This window comes from Psammomys obesus, unplaced genomic scaffold (genome assembly GCF_907164565.1).
Source record: "Psammomys obesus unplaced genomic scaffold, mPsaObe1.curated_primary_1811, whole genome shotgun sequence".
In the NCBI taxonomy this organism is placed as follows: domain Eukaryota; kingdom Metazoa; phylum Chordata; class Mammalia; order Rodentia; family Muridae; genus Psammomys; species Psammomys obesus.
The window spans coordinates 15603133-15625468 of record NW_026585504.1 but is presented as its reverse complement, the minus strand read 5'-3'; the positions used below and the strand labels follow the sequence as shown (position 1 = coordinate 15625468).

At 49.0% G+C, this 22336-nt stretch overlaps 1 protein-coding gene across 3 annotated transcripts in view; it reads right to left on the bottom strand.

Moving 5' to 3' along the window:
- The window catches only part of Pla2g4e (phospholipase A2 group IVE), a 59024-nt gene that overhangs the window by 7324 nt on the left and 29364 nt on the right, over window positions 1–22336 (bottom strand). For all 3 annotated transcript variants that reach the window (XM_055592246.1, XM_055592408.1, XM_055592327.1), the window contains 11 exons: window positions 16399–16535; window positions 15051–15182; window positions 14392–14432; window positions 13316–13358; window positions 12403–12466; window positions 11391–11551; window positions 11202–11288; window positions 10811–10848; window positions 7987–8116; window positions 6990–7126; window positions 2959–3181 (listed from right to left, as the gene is read on the bottom strand). In XM_055592246.1, the coding sequence (XP_055448221.1) occupies window positions 2959–3181; window positions 6990–7126; window positions 7987–8116; window positions 10811–10848; window positions 11202–11288; window positions 11391–11551; window positions 12403–12466; window positions 13316–13358; window positions 14392–14432; window positions 15051–15182; window positions 16399–16535 (1193 nt within the window). The remainder of the gene's footprint in view (window positions 1–2958; window positions 3182–6989; window positions 7127–7986; window positions 8117–10810; window positions 10849–11201; window positions 11289–11390; window positions 11552–12402; window positions 12467–13315; window positions 13359–14391; window positions 14433–15050; window positions 15183–16398; window positions 16536–22336) is intronic.

Sequence of the window (22336 nt, the reverse complement as noted above, 5' to 3'; positions counted from 1 at the left end):
CACACACACACACACACACACACACACACACACACACACACACACACCTCCCCCCCAGGCAACTTGTATAGGCTGCAGTGACTCCAGGTATCAACTCTTAAATGCGCTTGGAGAATAATATATAACAATTTTTACTTAGGCTGTTTGGCAACACAGGCCATAAGTAGGGTGAGGCTGGCTCTGTAATTTAAGGCTGTCTCTTGGGGTCTCAGGGTTCTCGTGTCTCAGGGGCTAGAGGATATGCTAAAGGTAGAGAAAGCCACCACTGTCTCTTTTCGTTGCTATTATTTCCTGCTCACTACTTGAACCTGAGCAGCACCAGTGATTTTTGTCTTATTAACACGGTGTGCTGGGTTCTCTCAAAATTTAAGAGGCAAATCTCTCTCCCTATCCATTCCTTATACCTTCTCTCCTTTCTTTTTCTTCCTTCCTTCCTTCTTCCTTCCTCTCTTTCTCCCTCCTTTCTCTTTCTTTCTCTCTCTCTCTCTCTCTCTCTCTCTCTCTCTCTCTCTCTCAACCAGCGGCTTAGAAACCTGAAATTAGGTGACAGTTTAGATAAGCCCCAAGTTCCCAGAGTCCTGTGTTGGGTCACCAGTGTAGCAAGCCCTGCCGATGTGCCTGGACCCTGGTACCCCAAAGTGAACCAGCCAGCACAGATGAGGCAAAGGTGAGGTCCTGGGGGCCCAAGCTCTGACCGTCCGTGGTTACCCTGTGTCCACCCTGGGTGGAATGGCAAACATATGTGAGTCTGAAAACTCTTGGGCCTTCTTTGGAGCAAAACAGGGTGCTCATCACAGCTGCACCCAGAGATCTGGGTACTACAGAGTTAAATGTCCTAGATACAAAGCCACAGACACAGGAAGAAGCCCAGTTGGCTCAAGGATTATGGAGGGTAACATACTCCTGCCCCAGCAGAGTGGAAGAGTGGGGCCTTCCTCACAGCTTCCTCCTAGCCTAGTTCTTCTTTGCTATAGACCTTCAGAATGCCCGGACTTCTAGCCTAAAAAGTTGTGATGTTGTCTTATCATGTGGGTTGCTCTTGATTATTATTGGTAAATTTTTTGATGCCAGTTTGATATTGCGTACTTTTAATCCCATCTTGTGGGAGGCAGCGGCAGATTGATCCAGGCCACTCTTCTGACCTCTGTGGACACCAGGTACACTTCACACATGGAAGTGAAACACTCACACACATAAAATAAATCTAAATAATTTTCTTTCAATTAAAAAAATGAAAGAGGGATAAGTAAATAATAAAGATGAGAGTTAGCCTGGTATGGCAGCACATACATGAAGTCCCAGCACTTGGAAGGATGAAACAGGAGAATCATTACAAGTTCAAAGCCAGCTTCAGCTACAACGTGAGTCCCAGGCTAGCCTGGGCTATGCAAGGTGAGACTTTATCTCAGAACAACAAAAGAATGAGTGTCTAGGGGCTGGGGAGATGGCTCAGAGGTTAAGAGCACTGGTTGCTCTTCCAGAGGTCCTGAGTTCAAGTCCCACAACCATCTATTATGATGTCCTCTTCTGGCATGTAGACATACATGCAGTCAGAACACAGTATACAGAATAAACAAATAAATAAACAAATCTTTTTTTTTTAAATGAGAGTCATGCCATCATTGACTGCTCAAAATGTCTCATTTTCTTTCCCTTTTCATGTGTTTCATGTATGTACATATGTATGTATGTATGGTATGCACACATACATGTATGCATGTTTGCATGCATGTTGTGTGCGTAGGGTGTGTTCCAAGGTTGATGTCAGATTGCTTCCTCAATTGCTTCCCACTTTATTTACTGAGGAAGGGTCTCTCCCTGAATCTGAAACTTAACAATTCCTAGCTAGCCAGTTTGCCCCAGGGGTGCTGTCTCTGCCTCCTGAGTGCTAGCGTTGCAGGGAGCTCCATGCCTGCCGGGCTTTTACGTGGGTTCTGAGGATGCCAGTCTTCAAGTTTGGGTGCTCAAGCATTTTATCCATGAAGCCATTTCCCCGACCCAAAATACCTAATTACACGGCAGAGGGGACCTGTTGGCAGCTATTATGCTGTCCACCTTCCTTCCGGAAGTTCTGGTTTGAATTCACAGCCTCCGATATACCTTTGGAAGTGGGCCAAGAGCTGGTGGCCTTGACAGAAGTGAGTGGGAAACCCTGTTTTTGGAGCCAAGCAACAGCTAAAGGTGGCTCTTTTCTAAATCCTGGCGTGACAGAGCCAGGCGTTAGCTGAGTTCACCCTGATGTGTGTACAGGATCACATCTCTTGGAGACTCCCTACCTCATTCTACCACATCTGACACAACTGCCATCAGCTACAGCCCAGCACAAACAGGGTTTGGGGGGGAAGCACATATCACTCAGTGTTGACTCTGTACAGAAAGAAAGCTTTCTAGCTCTGTTTCCTTGTGGTGGCCGTGAAAATGAACCCTGCAGACCTCCAGGGACCAAGAACAACACTGAAGGGCCCTGACCGCTGTGTCCTGAAAGCTATAGTTGTCTCTGCTGAGGTCACCTTTCCTTTGTCCTCGTGATGAGAAGCCAAGGCAGGCTCATTCAGGGAATGCAGAATATGTCACATAGCTGTGACTAAAGGACCCACCAAAGGCCTTGCCCTAAGCCGTCCTGAGCCACACAGCACAGCTCTCTAGCTTTACCCAGCTTCTTTCTCATTTTCTCCCGTGGCTATTTTGGCATGGCTTTCGGAAAATATGCCTCATGCATGCAGGGGAGCACCCAGGCTGGCCCAACATTGAGGTCTCGGTCCTCCGAAAGAGATGTGAAAGATGACCTCGCCATCTTCATCACCCCTACATGCATTTGGTCAGCTGACGATTCTTTCAGCCTGAGAGTGTCCCTGCAGGTCTAACCTGATGTCTCTGGCCACGGAGGTTCAGAGGAAGAAAGAGTGTGATCTAATATCAGTCTAGGCAGGTGGGACCCAGGAACGGCTGGACACTAACCTTATCGCCCAAACTGTACTCTACCAGCTTGCCCCAAAAGTCTGTAAACGTGGTCTTGTAGCCCTCCTGGCGGTGCTGTCGGAGTTCCTCTCGCCATTTGCAGAGCTGATCTGGATACAGGGCAGGCATCTTGTCTTTGACAACATGTCTCCGGGCCTCAAAGATGAAAGGCTCCAGGTTTTTGGAGGACCACTCAGGATCATTGTACAAGGTAGCCATAGTCCTGGCAAGAGACAAGCGCAGATGACGGGGCTACCCCTGGCCCTGGTCTGATCAGTTCTGTGTCCAGACAGAAGATGGGCAGATTGTGAGGCATCCCAGACCTGGCCAGACAGGGGCCTGGAGGAAAGGGGATGATGGAGGGTTTTGTGGTGAGAAGCAGGTAAACACTGCCCTCTCTTGAATGCCTTTTTTTCCCTTTAATGTCAGGTATATCATGTTAGTTGAGATGAGGATTCTGGGCCTAGATCTTCCTGGGTTCAAAACCAGGCTCTGTACCTCACTTGCTATGTGATCTTGGACAAGCTGCTTAACTGCTCTTTGCCTCAGTTTCCTTAACTGAAGTGGTAAGAATTATGAATGATGCACCCAGCTCACACAGTTCTTATTAAAAAAAAAAAAAAATCACAAGTGACCATTGGGTGAGACACCAGTACTGTGGTGAGCTGGGGCTGGGAGCATTGGATTCCTGGACCGGCTGACTCCAGATCATGAGTGCTTTCTCTTGTGCCATATTCATTCCCGTGATTAGGACACTAATTCAAGATTTATTTCTTGGGCTCGGGGCCTAAGAACATTGACTGCTCTTCCAGAGGAGCCAGATTCAATTTCTGGCATCTATATAAAAGTTTACAACCATCATTAACTCCATTAAACATTAAACCTAGGGGACCCAACATCCTCCTCTGACCTCTGCAGGCACCGGGCAGGCACACAGTGTGCAGGCAAAAAAAACCCATGTACATAAAATAGTTTTTGAAAAGATTTGTTTTCTCTCTTTATTCTTCCTCTTCCCCTCCTCCCTCCCACTTCTTTCTCATTCTCCACTTCTCTTTTCCTTCTTATCTTACATGCAGACTGTGGTAGGTGGGGGCAGGAAAGCTGGGGCCTGAGGTCCTCTCTGTTTCCTGTCCGCCCCACACAAGTCCGGCATGGCTCTGCTGGAGTGAGTTAACTTTATAGTTATTTAGGAGCAGCCTTTGAACACAGCCTCAAAGTCCAGGTTGGGGTTGGTAAGATGGCTCCGCAGGTAAAGGTGCCTGCCGACAAGCATGCCTACGTGAGTTTGATCCCTGCCATCTGCATAGTGAGGGAAAGAGCCAATTCCTGCAAGTTGCCCTCCACATGGGCATGGGTACACAAGCATGTGTATGCACACACAGACATGCACACACACACACACACACACACACACATACATGTAATTTAAAAAAAATTTTTTTTTTTAAAGAAAGCTTTAAAAAAAATTTCCAGGTCAGGAGCTGAATGACCCTGAACAGTGGTCAACTCTCTTTTCTCCATTTCAGTGCTCTTTAGCTGGGGTCTGGGTCTGTCTGATTCTGTTGGATCAAACTTCTGGATGCCAACATAGGGAAGGGCCTCTCTATATTCTGTTCCAGAGGGTTCCTTGGTGGCAGGGGAATTTGTCTAAGGGTGCCCAATGATACAAACAGGAGCCTCCTTCTTCCTAGGATTGGTTCCAAGAAAGATGGAAGATGGATGATTTCTTCTACAAATAGTACTTTGCCTTCCATAAAATTTGCTCTGTTACTTTCATATTTTCAAAAAGCTTTCCCAAACTCATTTGCTGGTGCTTTATTTACTTATTCTTCATTTACTGAGGGTTTTGTGTAGACCAGGCTGGCCTCCAACTCAGTATGTAGCTCAGACTAGCCTAGAACTCCTGATCTTCTTGCTTCTACCTCCTATGTGCTAGCTAGTATAACAGGCATGAGCCACCGCCCTCAGGGTGCTGATCTTTGTTTTAAAAGGAATGTTTCCCATGCTTTGCCCCAGTGCAGGGGACCTGTGAACATTTCAGTCTAACATGCTAGCTGTGCCCGAGGCCCTCTCTGTGTTCTGCACACCACACAGCAATCTAAAGAAACACTACAGTGTTTCCTAGGCCTGCTGAAGCAAGTTATCATCTTAAACATATTTTATTTTATTATTACTTATTTTGTTTTTGTTTGTGGTGGGGGTCTCATTATGTAGCCCTGGCTAGTTTGGAATTTGCTATGTAGGCCAGGCTAGTCTCCTTGAATTCATAGAAGTCCACCTGTCTCTGACTCCTGAGTGCTGGACTACCACATCAGCTATAATAATAATAATAATAATAATAATAATAATAATAATAATAATAATAATAGTTGTCATCACCATCATCATCATCATTTTTTTTTAATTATGTGAGGCATTGGCTCCCCCTAGAACTGTAGTTCCAGGCGCTTGTGAACTGCCTGTAATGGGTGTTGGGAACTAAAGTTGATCCTCTGCAAGACCAGAATGTGCTTTCCGTAGCTGGGCATCTCTCTAGTGCTGTGAGTTATCTTTATAGCTGTCTGGGAGCAGCCACTGAACACATTCCCTGGATGGAGATCAAATTCCAGGTCTGTGACTCCTGATGCGAGTGACGTGGGGCAAGTGATTTTGGCTTCTCCACTTATAAAATGACAGGGGGGAGTTACCTGCAGGCTCCTCCTTACCTGCAGGTTCTCCACCCAGAAACCCAACCAGCTGCAGGTTGAAGTTATTCAGAAATTTCTCCCTGTTTACTGAACCTCTATGGCCTGTCATTTTTCCCGAGACAAGAGAACATACCTGCTACACAGCAACTACGTTGGATTGGTGCCGTAAGTAATCTAGAGATGACTTAAAGCGCCTGTTAGGATTGTGTGGGTGGCATTACGCAGACTCCATGTCATGTATGTGAGGGGCTTGACCATCATAGTGATATCCCCCGGATAGCCTGTTCTAGTCCCTCTTGGGGGTTGATGAACATCTTCGCTTGGTGCAAAGCGAATGTGCAAACACACATTCTAGCCCAGGCGATCCAAAGCCTCCAGCATCTAAGGAGTAGATATGGAGCCCGGGTGGGGCGTGAGGGTTTCCCAGGACAAGTTCACATCCAGCCCCTCTGATGAGAGCTACGTGGAGTTTCATCAAAGGAAAAGGCACAGCAGGGAGACTCAGGGCTAAGTCCCTAACAGAGTGAGGCACGACTCTGGCAGAGAGGCTTCCTGCAGCCCCAGGGTGGTGTGATGACTTTAGTGAGCCCCTTATGCTACATAAAATGTAAAAAGTTCTATGCCACAACCATGTTATATAAAGATAACTGTGTTGATGACATTCAGTGAAACATTTTCTTTAACCCACAAGCTCCTTGTTATGAAATGAACAAATAACACCTTCATTTTGTTTGGCCCCTGGTGCTATGCCTCTTGTTAGAGTTGACCTTACCAGGCTTCTTTTTGGGAGCCCAGTGCCCACTTCCCTTCCACCTCAGCAGAGTGGGGAGGAGGCAGCCCTGTGCAGGCTCTGCTTACTCCTCTCAGCTGCTTGAGGAGGTCTGACAGGGCAGAGATAAGAAGAAAGGATAACATTGAGGGCCTGCAGGAAGGCAAGCCAGAGCAACCAGGCTAGCTGTACCCATGCTGGGAGACTGGGCCCAGCCCCAAAAGAAGGCGCTTGCATCTCACCCAGACAGACGGAAACACCAGGCTCACTCATCATTCTGTTGATGAGTTTTCCTGGGCTGCTGCCACAGCCCCAGGGACATAGCCAGCAACGGCCAGTAATCAGTAGCTCAGTGCTTAATCCTGGGAGAGGCCAAGATTATTACTAACCCCACTTTACAGATGGGCCAGCCGAGTCTGAGAAATTAAACCGAATTTCCCAAACCCCACAGCTGTGCATGGTAGAGCTCCTCAGGCATCCTGAGTCACTTTTCCTTGGAATGGGAACTTTCAGAGTTCCACCAGATCCCAGGCTACTTCCTCTGGGCTCCAGCAAGATGGTGCCCAGCTCCTTACCAGGTTGCACCTGACAAGCCAGTGACATAAGTAGAACAGTCCAGAAGGTTCAGCTTCTGCAGCCCCAGCAGGTGGCCATACATGGCGACCATAGACCTTGTGCCGCCACCCGTGGCCATGATGGCTATCCTCGGTACCTGTAGGCACAGAAGCAGACTGCTGGAAAGAGCTCCTCCACAGACAAGGACATGGAGCGATCCCAGCTTAATAAAAATGGAGGAGAGCAGATAGCCAGTTAGAGAACAGGGAGGGGAAAGAGATGGTTCGAGGCCCACCTTTCACAGAGCAGTGGGGTACTTGGTAGGGTGACCTTTGCTCTAAGCCCAGTGATGCTATCAGTAAGAAATCTGCTGTCTAAGCCAGGCAGATGCTTTCATCTCATCTTTGGGGCTGACTTCCTGCCTCCAATTAGTAGGGATGGTAAGATCTTTCCTGAAGCCGAAGCCCAGTCAGAGCTCGGCTCCTGTCTCAGCCTACCTTCTGAGGGGAGGAGATGGGGGGGCACTATAGCTGCCTCTAGGGGAAGAGGCAACAGGTTCTGGGAAGGGAAGGGGCTTCTCTTCAACTTCCTACAGGTGTCATTACGCTATTAGAAAAGAAAGGGAAAAAGTGGGTGAAGGTTGGGGTTTGGGTGCTTAAGGTGATAAAACTTTCAAAATGTTTCCTGGCTGAGTGAGATTGTCATCTCACTGCTGCTGTATCAGTAAGACAGTTTAGTCATGTCAGGCTCCTGTGCATGCGTGTGTGTGTGTGTGTGTGTGTGTGTGTGTGCGCGCGCGCGCCCCACTCTTATCCTGGTGAATACACAACTGAACCACAGACAGCAGGGCCCTTGTCCTGGCACCAGGACCTCAGCAGCTAGAGCCAACACAGAGAGGCAGGTGGCACAGCAGTCACCACGGGGCTGAGAAAGACAGAGTGGCTAACAGAACGTAGAGAGGGAGGACCGATAGCCCAGGGTGGCCCTCAGCCGAGGCTAGTGTCCCAGCTTACCCACCTCATCCTCACGCAGGTCCTGTTGAAGCACCTGACTTAGTGCCTTGGCCACCACCACCTTCCGCTTCTGCAGAAACTCCGCCTCTTCCTGGCACAGGCTGAATCCGAGCCGCACGTCCAGCGAGTCAGGGCTGTGGGAAAGGGGACCTGTAAGCCTCCACCTCCAATCAGCAGTTGTGGGGCTGAGTTCTGGCGCGTATCTCTTCTGTGATCGAGGGCATCTGCATTCTCATCTGCAAAATGTTTGCTGGCCGGCACTGCCTCCAGTATGAGACACTGGGCATGAAGCCCCAAAGCCTGAGCTAGCTCGCTCCAAGCTGGTACTTGTCTAAAGACTATGACTGGATCTGTCTGTACCTTCTGCCTCCTCGGCAGGATCTGAAAAGTTCCAAAAGGTTTCTCCAGGGACCTTCTCTACCCCAAAGCTGATATGAGTGACAAGGGTCCCTTAGATCCCTTGGGTAAAACTCCCAAGAGTATAGACTTTTGTGAGCCCTATAAACGAGCCCTCTGCTCCCACAGAGCTCCTTGCTCCTTCTGAACCCTCCTTGCCCACAGAATCACACTTCTCCTGCATGCTTGTGCAGGTGACAAAGCCACTCACACCCCTTATCTCACCATATCATCCCCACAGTTCTTCAAGGCAGATGAGGCATGAGCTGCCATGACGTGCCAGACACTTGCCCTCTCTTCATCACATCCGATGCCTCAACAAGCCTGACATATAAGACCCTACCAGACCTGTGCAAGCTCACCTCACCTATTAGGAAAAACCCACCAGGCTCTCAGAGACTGCTTTCTGAACCTTGGTTAGTGTTGATATAATGTTCTTTTGGAATGTATACACCGTACCCTTGTTCATTCAAATGCTGATTTCTCTACCCAACTTTCTGGTTTCAATCTAGACATTGCATTGTGATACTTATTCTAAGCATCACCTGTCTCAACTATGTATAAACATGCCAAAATAAAACAACCAGCCACAATGTTGAGCAATGGAGAGGAAGGAGTAGGAGGGAGAGGGAAGGAGGAGCCAGAGGACAGGAAGGAGTGGGAGGCAGAGGAGAAGAGAGAGGAGAAGCTGGAGGAGAGGTCTTGGAACAAGGTGGAGAAATGGACCGGTACTAACATATCACTGAAAGAAAGTATAATGGGTAAAATCTGAATGGTAGGAACTATGCAGGCTTAGAGGTTTAGGATGGAGTAACTATTGCCCAGCATTGTGTTCTAGGTTAATTAAATAAATCCCAGTCTCTGTGTGGTGATTTGGTTATACAGCTGTTTAGGATTAATTGAAACTTTACTAAAAGATATATATCAATAGCAAATATTAAATGCCATTTCAACAAATGGCGCCCAACATGGGGCTCTACTAAAAGATAATAGTAAATATTAACCACCCGATACAACAGTTAGGGTCTTTATTTTCACAGGAACCTCTCTCTCTCTCTCTCTCTCTCTCTCTCTCTTTATTATTACCTGTATTCCTGAATCCCCTGATGCCCAGCTCTCCCAGGCACTCTGACCTGTTTCTGACCTATCTTAGCTTACTAACAAAGCTGTGTATTCTTGAAGGCAGGGCCGGAGGCTTGCCAGCAACTCTCCGCCTGAGAAGTTGACTCTCTATGAGAAACTGGCAGCCATGGGAATGAATAATAACAGGAGAGTTGGTGGGCATGTGCTGAGCGTCCCACCCACTGTCTAGTATTTCACATGCATTAATTCTTCAGATTCAGAGAACAACTGAATCGCAGGTGGAGAAAACTGAGACCCAGTGAGATTAAGTAATTTTTTTCTAATGACAAATAGCAAACCAAACTAGAAATAAAAATTACCGGAGAGATGGCTTAAGTGCTCTGGCTGCTCTTCCAGAGGACCTAGATTCAATTCTCAGCACCCATATGGCATCTTACAACAGTCAGTAACTCCAGTTCCAGGGGCTATAATGCCCTCTTCTGGCCTCTGCCAGCGCTACACACATGTGGCACATAGGCTTACGTGCAAGAAAAAACACTCATACACATAAAATAAAAATTATGAAAAAATTCTAGTCACTCGATTTTCAACGAAATTTAACAAGGGAAGCCACAGTCTTTTCAATAAATGATACAGGAGCAGTTGAATATCCACAGTGTAAGATATACATTATACAAAGTGAACTAAAAATCAGTCACAACCTAGATATCAGAGCTAAAACTAAAGAAAAGGTGGGAGCAAATTTTCACGATTTTGGATTAGGCAATATTTCTTGGATTTGGCACAAAAGATACAAGTGACAAAAGAGAAGACGGGCTTCAGTAAAATTAAAAAGCTTTGGTTTTCAAAAGACACCATGAAGGAGGAGCTGGAAGGCAGGGTTCAGCTAAGACCTGAGCTCAGTTCCCAGCACCTACATGGTGGTTCACAGCCATCTGTAACTCCAGTTCCAGGGTACCTAATACCCTCCCCTGTGGGCACCAGGCATGCATATGGCATACAGACAGACAGACAGTTAAACAAAGACTCATACACAATATAAAATAACACACACACACACACAGAAAATATAAAGCCATCCCACAAAAGTGTGGTGGGTATAAAATACTTGTATCCAGAATAAACAAAGAACTTTCATAAGTTAATAATAAGACAGAGCCCATTTGACACATGGGCAAAGGATTTGGATAAACACATCTCAAAGAACATCTACTAATGGCCAATTAAGTCCAGAACAGATGCCCAACCTCATTAGCCACTACAGAAAACACAAACCAAACCACAGTGAGATTCTACCCCAACACCTACTCCTTCGAGTTAGGGGGAAGGACAGAAAAAGGGTACCTTACCAGGGTACGGACTTCATGTGTAATTCATAGTTCTCTCCCTGATGAGAAGAAGGCGAAATGCCTGTTAGAGTTGACGACTGAGGGCAAAGGGAACCCAACCAGAGAGGTGGAGACTTAAGACTTCCCCTTCTTGGACTCAGCAAGCATGCGTGCTCACGATTACGTGCACATACATGCAAACATACTCCCTCCCCACATCCTACTTCTGGACATGACATTCCACCATCCTCACCCAGGCTCCACATGTTCTCTGGTTCCCACAAAGGCCTACAGGGCCGTTCCACTGAGAGACTCCACATGCTGCCTTTCCCATGTGTCTTTGGGCTCTTCCTATCTCCCCGCTACAGGAGCTAAGCAGCCCTGGGACCCCTCCCCAGACCCAGTTGCTCACCACAGGCAGGGTTACCGCCAGGCCATCGGAAAGGCAGTCGAGGGGCTGGCAGACGGGGCCGTCCCCGTGTGCGCCACAGCAGCAAAACTAGAAGGACGGGTGGGCTCCGTGAGGGGCTGAGGGGCTCCTCTGTTAGCCCTCCCAATCCCGGCTCCCTCCTCCTCCCTTCCAACTGCGGCTGCCACGTACCCCGCAGTTCCAGGGGCTCTTCGGTGGCTCCACATGGAGTTGGGGCTGGAAGTACTTAGGGTAGTGGAAGCAGGCAGGGCTGAGGCAGCAGGGCTCCAGGTGGGGCGGGACACCCTGGGTCTTCTCAAACGAGTCTGTCACCGACACCAGGAGGCGTTTGTCTGAGAAAGAAGATGCAGCCTTAGAACCCTGGGAAGCTTCTTATCTCCGCCTCCCATTTAGCCCAGCAAAAGAATCCCATCTTGGCATAGCGGTTGAGAGTACCTGTCGCTCTTACAAAGGCCCTGGTATGGTTCCCAGCACCCACATTGCCAGTCACAACTGTTTATGACCCCCGTTCCGGGGGATCCAATGCACTTGGTGCACATATGTATGAAGAGGCTAGGCGAGCCCTCCCCCCCCTCCCCCCCCCCCCCCAGCCCCCCCCCCCCCCAGGAGAACACAGACCCCCGTCAGACGGTCAGCTCGGGAGCAGACCCACCACCCCGCCCTGCGACCCAAGCCCAACTCTCTGCCCATGTCTGTGGGGCCACGCTGCTCTCCGCCTGCGAACAGCCGGTAACCCATCCTAAGAGAGGTACGGAGGGTGGACGGTAGCATGCGTGGGTCACTGGGTGTCTTCTAACTGGGAAACACCGTGAACTGGGCGCTGCTGGGAAGGTGTGGCTTGAGGACCACCAAGGCCCACCCGCCCCACGCGCTGCCATCGTAGCAAACTGAGCCACAGGGGGCAGCACTAAGCCCTAGGCCCCAGGACTCTTGGCAGGCCTGAGGGCTTCATTTGGATCCTTGGAAGAACACACCCTTCGCAGAGAGGGGTGGAGAGGCTAGGTGTCTGAGGATGCGATTTTGAGTTTGAACATTATTTCCTCAACGCGGAGATAGACCAGACCAGGTTGAGTTGACCTGGTTCACTGAGCTCCAAATTGACCTCAGTGCAGCTTGGGAACAGTCTTACCCCGCCCCCTCCATCCCCCAAACCCGCCGTTAGACAAAGCAGGGAAATTCTCACTTTTCTTCCTCTTCTTTGGCCTCCTGGATTCTGCGTGGACCTCTAGGCAAGAGACTTGGCGAGCCTGTAACAAGGAAAATAGATGGTCGCTGGGACTCTCAGCACAGGCCACCTCCTCCCTCTTCCAGTTAGAAGGGAAGAGCCAAAGACTCAGATGATGAGTTCATTGCTGTCAGCCCTGGGCTTAGGTTGCCCGTGCAGGGTTTGCTGCAGACAATGCTGAACCCAGCCAAGACACGGTGCCTCACTCCAAGAGGGGGAAGACAAATCTAGGACGCATCACCGTTTGCTGGGAGCCATGTTCATAGGGGCTGACTTGAAACAAGTGTTCAACTGTGCAAGTAAGAACTTGGAATAAAATAACTTTCCAAGAAGCAGAGGTCGGGCAAAGGTCCCAAACACTCTGCTTTTTAAGGGGGAAGTTTCCTAGGACACTGGGTATATTCAGTTAAAATAGCTATGAATTTTATTTATTTATTTATTTACTTATTTATTTATTTGTGTGTGTGGAGAAGGTCTGCCTAGGTAGACCAGGCTGGTTTTGAACTCATAGAGATCAGTCTGTCTCTGCCTCCCAAGGGCTGGAATTAAAGTCATATACCTCCATGCGTGGCCTACAAAATAATTTTAGTATTGATATCATGCCTGCAAAGGTGTTGTGGGTGTCTAAGTTTAGGAGAAAGGTAATCTTTTGGGGATGTAGGGCACTGGGCAATGGTGATACCCTGATACTTCCTGCCTTGATCCAGGAGCTCAGAATGCAGCCCCATTCCTGGGTGCACCCGACTGGGTTAACCAAGTTAGTCTAATTCTCCACAGACAAGGCCCCAGGCTGCAACCAGCACCCCTCCCCCGAAAGCAGCAGGCACACGTGGCCTCTGGAGCTACAAGAGAGCCCAGAAGGACAAATTACCACCAGCACGCCGTTGGTGACGAGGGTCTCTGGCGAGGAGGGACTGAAAAATAAGAGAGAACTCCTGGTCAGTAACAGCATTCTCGGCCGAATCCTTACGAAAGCTACAAAGTCTAGAAATCATTTTGGTCGTACAACAGCAGACTCTTCTCCGTTATCATGAAGAACATCTACTTGAAAAACGAGGTTTGAGACAGACGCGGTGGCATGAGTCTGTCACCTCAGCACCTGAGCGGCGGGAGGATCAGAGCTCTAAGCCGGTCTCTGTAAGATCCACCTAGATCTAGGGCTGTAGGTTGCCAAGGAGGACAGTGGCGGACGTTTAAAACAGAATGTCCTTGGTTGGAGAGAATGTCCACAGGGAGGTGACTATACAGGTAGGAGTCCCGTAAGACTGCAGCCCACCTTCTACAAACACTTTGTACCAGCAAAGCTTCCAGGCCTTAACTAATGTCAGTGTTAAATAAGGGTATCATATGCATGCAGTGCCAGAAGAGGCCAGAAGGGGGCATCAGACCTCCTGGAAACGGAGTAGTTTTGACCTACAACCTGGCGGTTAGGAATTGAGCCCGAGTCCTCCGGAAGAGCAGCTAGTATTATAAGCCACTGGGCCGTCTCTCTAGCCCCCAGCTTTTGTTTCCCCCTCCTCAGGTTAGGATGGCCGAAGGTTAGGATGTTTGTTCTGACAGTTCTGGGTCAAAGAGGAGAACCCTTTTCCTGAATTCCACGGTGGCAGGAATTCTACCAGGAAGTTCCTGTTGGAAATGCTGGGGACTGAGGCAAGCCCTGTGCTACCATACTTACATGGTACTAGGGACTGAACTTTGTGCATTAGGCCAGCATTCCACCAGCCGAGCTGTAAGCCCAAACCCTAAGTCTTTAAAAGACTACCGGCTTCAGTGAAAGCAGAACCGTGGCGGAGCCTGTGCACCCACGCCCTTCACAAGCTCCCGAAAGAACTGACTCTCACGGTAGAAGCCAGCCCAGTGAGGCTGGGCCATGAGAAGGCAGCACCAAGGCAGACTGGGCTCTCAGGTCAAGGATCTTAGCCAACATGCAGGGCTGACTCCACTTACTTCTCAGCCAGCAGGAACTCCACCTCCAGCTCCTCCATGCCCTGGTGAGAGAGGAAGGTGAGGAGGCCATTGGCCACATCTGGAGAGCCCGACTCTGCTCCCATGCCTTTTTGTGTAACTGGAGGTAAACCCTGGCTTCACTGAGCCTCAGTTTCCTCATTGGAATTTACAGACACAAAGGTAGAGCTGCCTGTTCTCTGAAGTACCGTCAAAGCCCAGGACAGCATCTCAGGCACCCCAGTATTTGTGGGGTGATCTGTGCCTTGGTTCTTTCCAGTTCTGAACTTCTCTGACTTTTCCCATCTACCCTAAGGCATTCCAGAAACAGGACTTGGAGTTAAAAAGTAGGCACCCAACATCCACATTTCTATTCAGTATCCCAAACACTAACTGCTAGGTGCCTTCATTACACTTCCTCGTCTAAGCTTTACAGTAATCCTGCTCGGAGGAAATATTGTCACCACTGCATAGAGGAAGAAGTAGAAAATAAGAGGACTTAAGTAATTTCCATGCAAGTGAGAGTGCTGGGATCTGAACCAGAAGCCTACCCTGTCCCAGCTTGCATACGTTCTCGGAGAGGCCCACGAAAGGGTATCACGGTAAGCCAGAGGCTATTCCCCAGGAAGTCAGAGGCTCAGGGTCCGTGAGCCTGCACCCACCTCTGGGTTGAGCGGGAACTTTACATGGGTTTTGTCCCGAAAGCAGAGCTTGGAAAGGTCATAGAGGACTGTCAGGAGATGGTCATTTGGTGTCAATGTGTCTTCATCACAGACACTCAGCTCCAGTACGTTCTAGAGGAGAGAGAGAGAACAAACCTGGTTACCATGGTTGCAGCGACCTACTCCCAGATGAAGAGACGTGACCTCAGAAAGTGAGATCTGAGGAAGGGGGACACAGAGGCTTCCGCTTGGATGTCAGAGTCATTTGCAGGGACATGAATCCAGGGTGGAAGAATCTTTCTCCAGCTTCCTGGAGAATGCCATCCCCCTGATCTGATCTTAGGAGATTTTGATCCCTTTAAAAGCTTGATAAGCACTGGGCTGTGGTGGCACATGCCTGTAATCCTAGCACTCGAGAGGCAGAGGCAGGTGGATCTCTGTGAGCTCAAGGCCAGCCTGGTCTACAGAGTGAGTCCAGGACTGCCAAGGCTACACGGAGAAACCTGCTCCCTCCCTGCCCCACCCCCCAAAAAAAAGAAAAAGTAGTGGGTCTCACTGTGCAGACCAGGCCTGCTTCAAATTTGCAATCCTCCTATTCAACCTCCTGAGTAATGAGATGACGGGTGTGAGCCACCATAAGTGGTCAAAATGTTTGTTTGTTTGTGTGTTCTATAGTGATCACAACTCACTTGAAAAATAAAAGGGCTTTCATTAACTAGAACTCTAAAGCCGTTATCTGAAGTGTCAAGCCTTGACTTTCTCAGGATCCATGCCTTCATCACCAGGTCAAATTTGTCTCAAGGCTGCCACAATTCAAGATGCTCAAGGAGAATTCTACAAGAGATGTCACCATGACTTAGACCTACCATATATCCGAAGAAAAATAGCACCATGAAACAATGACTCGGTGAGTGAAAGAGCACACACCTGAGGAAATGGAAGTAAGAGAAAGGCAATTGAGGATGGATTTAAGAGGAAAGCCTCAGGCTGAAATTAGATCAGGTTGGACCTGGTTAATAGAATGGCGTTTCCTTCCTCCATATTCTCTTGCAGGGAGCATACTCTGGAAGGTACGGGAAATACAACTTGTTCTGAAGCAAGAGATAGTCAGGGCCAGCAACAATTAGGAGGACAGGGGGAGTTAGAAGGTAGAAGGATTAGCAGACTCCGAGGGATACACACAGGGAGAAGGAAATAGTGGTGGGGGGTGGGGTGGGAGGAAGACAAGTTAGTAGGACAAGCAGGAAGACAAAGAAACAGCCTTAAGAAGGACAAACAGACAGACACACGCACATGCACAGAGGTGGCTGAGAGGGCAGGCACACGGGTGTGGTCCTCTGTGGCTCACCTTGACTTGAGTCTGGATCTGGAAGGTAAAGCTTTCATCCCACTCTGGGTGTAGGCAATTGGAGATAGTTCTGGTCCTCAGCTTCTCCTGAGAGGCAGTAGGCAGCCAGAGGGTCACAAAGCAGTCTGTCTGACTCACTGGCCAGGGAAGACAATGGGAGAAGAGGAAGAAGAGAGGAGGTCGTGGAGTCAAGAGAGAGCCTTAGACAAATCTCTTCCAGAGCAGGGTATCCTCTCAGTTGATAATCTTCTCCTGATGTGGGGTTCTACCTCTCTGGCTTGGTTCTAGAACCCCAGGAAGTCCACACAGACCTCAGGCTATAGGTTTCATGGGATGTGGACAGATCTAGCTGGTCCTTGTGGTGGACAGGGGTAGCCCAATGCAGATGTACCCCAGGCTCTGAGCAAACACCTTTGATGGTCGAGCTTGGTTGTCAACTTGGCTAATCTGGGATCAACGAAGACCCAAGCGCTGGGCCATTCCTGTGAGGCATTTTCTTAATCAGATGATTTGAGGCAGGAAGACCCGACCTAATTCTGGCTGTATCTTCTGGTGGCAGCCAGGATAAATTGACACAGAAGAAGGAAGCTGCTTTTTGCCTGCTTGCCCTCCTTCTCACTGGCAAGGCCATCTATCTTGTTGCTATCACTTTCCTCCACCAATATTAGAACCAACTTCTTTGGGATTCCAATACATTCTGAAGACCAGCATCTCTCTGGGAATACTCCAGGCCTACAGCACCACATTGGGACTATGAGACATCTAACCTTATGGACTGAGCAACTACTGGACTGTCAGCGTTTCCCATCACAAGAAAGCCGTGGTGGAGCTATTTAGATCACATCCTGTGAGCCCATCTAATAAGTCCTCTTTTAATACATACATTCATTGTATCAGTTCTGTTCATCTAGAGAACCCTCACCAATATACACCTGTTGATTTGAAGCAAGATAAGCTCCACAGTGCTCCAGATGTCAGGGAGACACCTGGAAGGCCTATGCCAAAAGTCTAGTTCACCTGTTGCCTTAGCACCGAGGGAAGCAAAGTAGAGCTGAGCTGAGGAGAAGCAGCAGTGGAGAAAAGCGCAGCTTTCCACAAGTCAGCCAAGGAGGAGCATTGTGGGGTGGGGCTCAGATGAAACAAGGGACAGGGGCCACACCCCCATATCATTTAACGCAGCTGCGCCCAGAAGGTTCTCCACACACACAACACTGTTCTCCTAACATGAGGTGTAAAACCCAGGAAACCTTCCTATCTGTGGTCAAGTGGCTTCTTTCACTTTCAATGAACAAACCAAATCTGGTATTGTCCCCCCACACGCCCTGGGGAAGGGAAAAAACCACTTTGACTTCAGTACAGCTTTCCAAAATGGGAGCCGGTCTATGACTTCTGAGAGTAACAGAACAGATAGGCCTAAGAAGAGCCTAAGCGAGTCCTCCGGAGGAAGGAGGAAGGGGCAACAGGGCTGTCTTTGTCACCACCTTGGTGGCCTGATGGGGTAAGTCCCAGGGGTGCAAACCAGATCTGTAGAATTCAATGGAAGTCAATGGTTTCCACAGTCAGAAGCCCCGTGTGCGATGAAGCTGGCGAGGATGGGGGTCCGGCTAGTTTTCGACTAGTCCTAGTACTCGCTGTGTGAGTGGAAGCGGAGCTGCCTCCCCGGGAACTGAGGCCTGTGCTGTCACTTCGCCAGAAGTTCTTCAGTGTCCGCAACCTGTGTTCTGGTTTCTGATCCCAGTCAGTCTTTGATGGCTCACCAATCGGCGAGCAGGCCCTCCCGGCCCTCCTCACACGGAGTAAAGGTGACAGGCCAGCTCCCTTTACCTGTCCCTTTAATCCACACAGCAAGACAAAGCCTTGATGGAGTGAGAAGAAAATGATGACCTCATCATCCAGGCCCATCCTTTCCAGGTCCACCCTGTTCTCTCAACTGACTCCAGTACCTAGGCCAGAAACCAAGGCGCCCCCCCCCCCTTGATTCTCGCCTTGAGCCCTCAACTGTACTGCCACTACCTTGGTGGCAGGCCAGCATCCTCTCTGGAGCTTTTCCCCTGGGCCTCCTGTCTCCGATGTTGTCCTAGGTCAACTCTTTCTCATAAGAGAGAGAGCTTCAGTTTAATGGCTCCCATCTGGCTTCAGAAAGGAGTCCCGTCCTTACCCATCATCCTTACCGTTTTCTCGGCTTCAGCCTCATCTCTCCACCCTTCCTGACTCCCACCCCTGCCCTGCTTACGTTGATGCGCACACTCATGCTCATACTCACACACCTACTTGTGAATGTAGACACCCAACCACACTCACTCTTACTCTGACTCTGGGACAAGCTTAGTCACCCTTAGATCTCCAAAGGCGCTGTGCCGCTGTGCTGCCTCACCTCAGGCCTTTGTGCCTGCTGCTCCTTCGGCTAGACCTCTCTCCTCTCTCTCTCCTCCATCCCTGACCCTCTTTCCCTTCCCCCTCTTTCTTCCTTCCCTCATTTCTTCCTACCTTTCCTCCTTCCTTCCTTTCATTTGTGTGTGTGTGTGTGTGTGTGTGTGTGTGTGTGTGTGTGTGTATGTGTGCCAAGTTATGCACAATGTGCACGCAGTAACCTGTAGAGGCCAGAAGAGGGCATCAGATCTCCTGATGCTGGAGTTACAGGAGGTTTCAGTTCTGAGATGCTGTGTATGCTGCTGGGAATGGAACCTGGATCCACGAGGGCACCGAATAGTCTTAACAGTTAAATCATCTGCAGCCCCCAACATCGTTCTTTTCTACTTTAACCCACCCTTCTCCTCACTAGCTTTTCAGGTTTTAGAAGGGATCTTCTCTGAAAATTTCCTCTGAGTGTCCAAGTCTGCCCAGGTGCCTCTTAGCTGCGAGTAAGTCCCCTGCGCTGCTCTTGGGAGGGTGTTTGCTATTGCTATACTGGCAGAGCAGGTCCAGCCATTGTCTTCATCACCCTGTGAACACCGAGAAGGCCAGGGCCTGCAACCTTTGGACAGAGTAGGCACTCACTAGACAACTTTTAAATGAATGACTGAATAACAACTTCCTGCTATGGGGCTGTAGCAGGGGCCAAGAAATCCCAGCATATCCAGGTGGGCAAGTCAGAGTGCATAATTGCTCTGTTTAAAGGGAGACTCACCAAAGACCTGATCGGTCCTCTTGGACCCCTCCCTTAGCTTTTCCTGATGCCAAGCCCTTCCCCCACAAGGGCCTGGACCATTCTTCTCAAGTCTGCTTTCCATGCAGAGGGATTCTGCAAGACCTATTGGTTCTGTCAGATCACTTAGCATATATGACTTAAAGGACCCTGTAAATGCCTTTGTTCCTCTAAAACTGTTCCTCTTTTGTCAATCCATGCCTAAAACTTTCCCATTGGATCATTAAATAAAGCCTAAGGCTTAAATCTTTGGTCCAAGGCTTAAATTCCAAGTTATGATTTAAAAAAAAAATACTCCTGCCAGGAATGGTGATGAGTGTTATTTAGTTTTTGCTTCTTTGATACAGACTGAGACATCTGGAAAGAGGGAATCTCAGTTAAGGAATTGTCTCCATCAGACGGCGTTGTAGGCAAGTCTGTGGGGGCGATTTCTTGATTAATTATTGGTGTGGGAGGGTCCAGCCCACAGTGAGCAATGCCACCCTTGGACTGGTGATCCTGGGCAGCATTATTATTATTATTATTATTATTATTATTATTATTATTTTAGTTTTTTGAGACAGAGTTTCTCTGTGTAGCCCTGGCTATCCTGGACTCGCTTTACAGACCAGGCTGGCCCCAAACTCAGAGATCGCTCTGCCTCTGCCTTCCAAGTGCTGGAATTAAAGGTGTGAGCCACCACCTCCCAGCTGATCCCAAGTTTTATAAGAAAGCAAGTTGAACAAGCCATGGAGAGCAATCCAGTAAGCAGCATTCCTCTATAGTCTCTGCTTCAGTTCCTGCTGCCAGGTTCTTGCCTTGAGTTCCTACTCTGGCTGGTCCTCAGTGATGGACTGAAATCCCTAAGATGAAATAAACCCTTTTCTCTCACATGTTGCTTTCGATCAGCATTTTGTCACAGCAACAACAACAACAACAACAAAAATTAGAACATCTGCATGCCTGGACTCCCAGCACTTGCAGGGTAGATGCAAGAGGAACAAGCGTTCAAGGTCAGTCTCAGTTCCATCGTAAGGACAGTCTAACGAACAAACAAGTAAAGAAACTTCAGCAACAACAACAAAACATTCCTGGAAGAGACAAGATGGAGCAGGCGATCAGATGCTCATACTCAAGCCTTCATCGGTTTTTTTCAGTTATTTTGCAGAAAGCTACCTCCACTCAGTACATTAAAGGTTGGGAATAAGGAGAGCATAGCACACAGGGAAGGGAGCATGGTGGGGGTGTGTGGTGTGGTGACAGTGGCAGCTCTGGGGGCCCAGGTGACAATCTGCTGAGGCAGCACACTAGCTAACCTTTAAGAATACTGTTGGTCACAAGGAAGTGATGACTAAACTGGAAATTTCAAAACCTGGGATTTCCCAGGCAAAAGCAGGTTCTAAGCCCCTGTTTCCCAGGAAGTGACAGAGGGTTTGGTCATATGAATGACATGTCTCCTTTGCTGAATTGTAGGTGGCAGAGATGAGTTAATTGTCTTCACAGATGTTCAGAACATTCCTGGGTGGTTACCCCAATATCTCTTGGGACTCATATCTGATGCCCCTAGGGGTACCAGATGAAGTTTTAACTTGTTTTTATCAAAGAAAAAGACTCCCAGTGGCTGGGGGTTTCTGGGAGTGCCTGTCTTCTGGCCTGGGCCAGGTACTCTATAGCTCTTGGCAAGCAGGGTGTCACCCCTGAACCCCCGAATACTCCCTCTTATCAGCCTCTTGACATCTCCAGAAAAACAGACACAGGTTAGATGCCCAAACCAAACCAAACCAAACCAAGCAAACAAACACAAAAACAAAACATTCATTTTGGATTTAAGCTATAAGGGGGCAATTTTTCCCAAGAGTGATCATGATAATTTCCTACTGAATCCATAGGCTGTGACGACTGTGGAGTGATGCCAGCACCATCAGATGCCATAGCTGCCTCTTGTCCCTTAGGGGAAGTAAGCAAAGCATAAACAAGGGGAATCCCAAAGAGACCCCCGAGGTCTGCTTGTATGCCAAGGGGCGTGCGGTGAAGAAGGAAAGGAGACCGGTAAAGCCAGAACGAAGCCTGCTTCCCCACTCGCCAGCCTCTGGGGGACAGGTGTGGCCAGGAGACGACAGAGGAGAGGTCCTTGGACAATGGAAGGTCTTGCAACAAGCGCAGGCATGTAGGCTGAGAATGTGCGTCCTGGGTGAGTGGTGACAGTGATGAGGCTAGAACAGACACACCTCTGGAGAAGCTGGAGGAAGGCGTGTGGGAGCTAGGGCTGAGGGAAGGGGTGACCCAAGAAGGATTGGAGACAGGAGTGCCTATTCTGGAATAGGCAGGAAAGGCTAAAGAGGTGGCCTGGTCTTGGCCCAGGGGACACTTCATGGCTCCTCAGAGCATACCCCGGTGCTCTGAGAAAGTCCCAAGGAGTCTGAGGATCCCTTGCTCTTAGTGGATCCCTTGGCTGACACAAGCTAAAGCGAATGCTTGCTGGGACAATTCCCACTGGCACAAGCCTGAAAGCCTCACCCTCTGGAAGCTGTCTGAATCATGTCAGTCCCTTTGCTGTCTCTGGGCCTTGCACACTCACCCCAGCCCCTCCATGCCTGCTCGCCCTCCAACCTGCTCTCCAGCATGATTAGAACATGAGCATCAGGAAGCCATGAAATCCCCCAGGAGCTCATACAGGAGATTCCTCTTCTATCTAGCTTCTGACTGTCTGTGATCTGACCACAGCTTCTTTCCTTAGAACAGTAGTTCTCAACCCGTAGTTCATATCTCATATCATATCATATCATATCATATCATATCATATCATATCATATC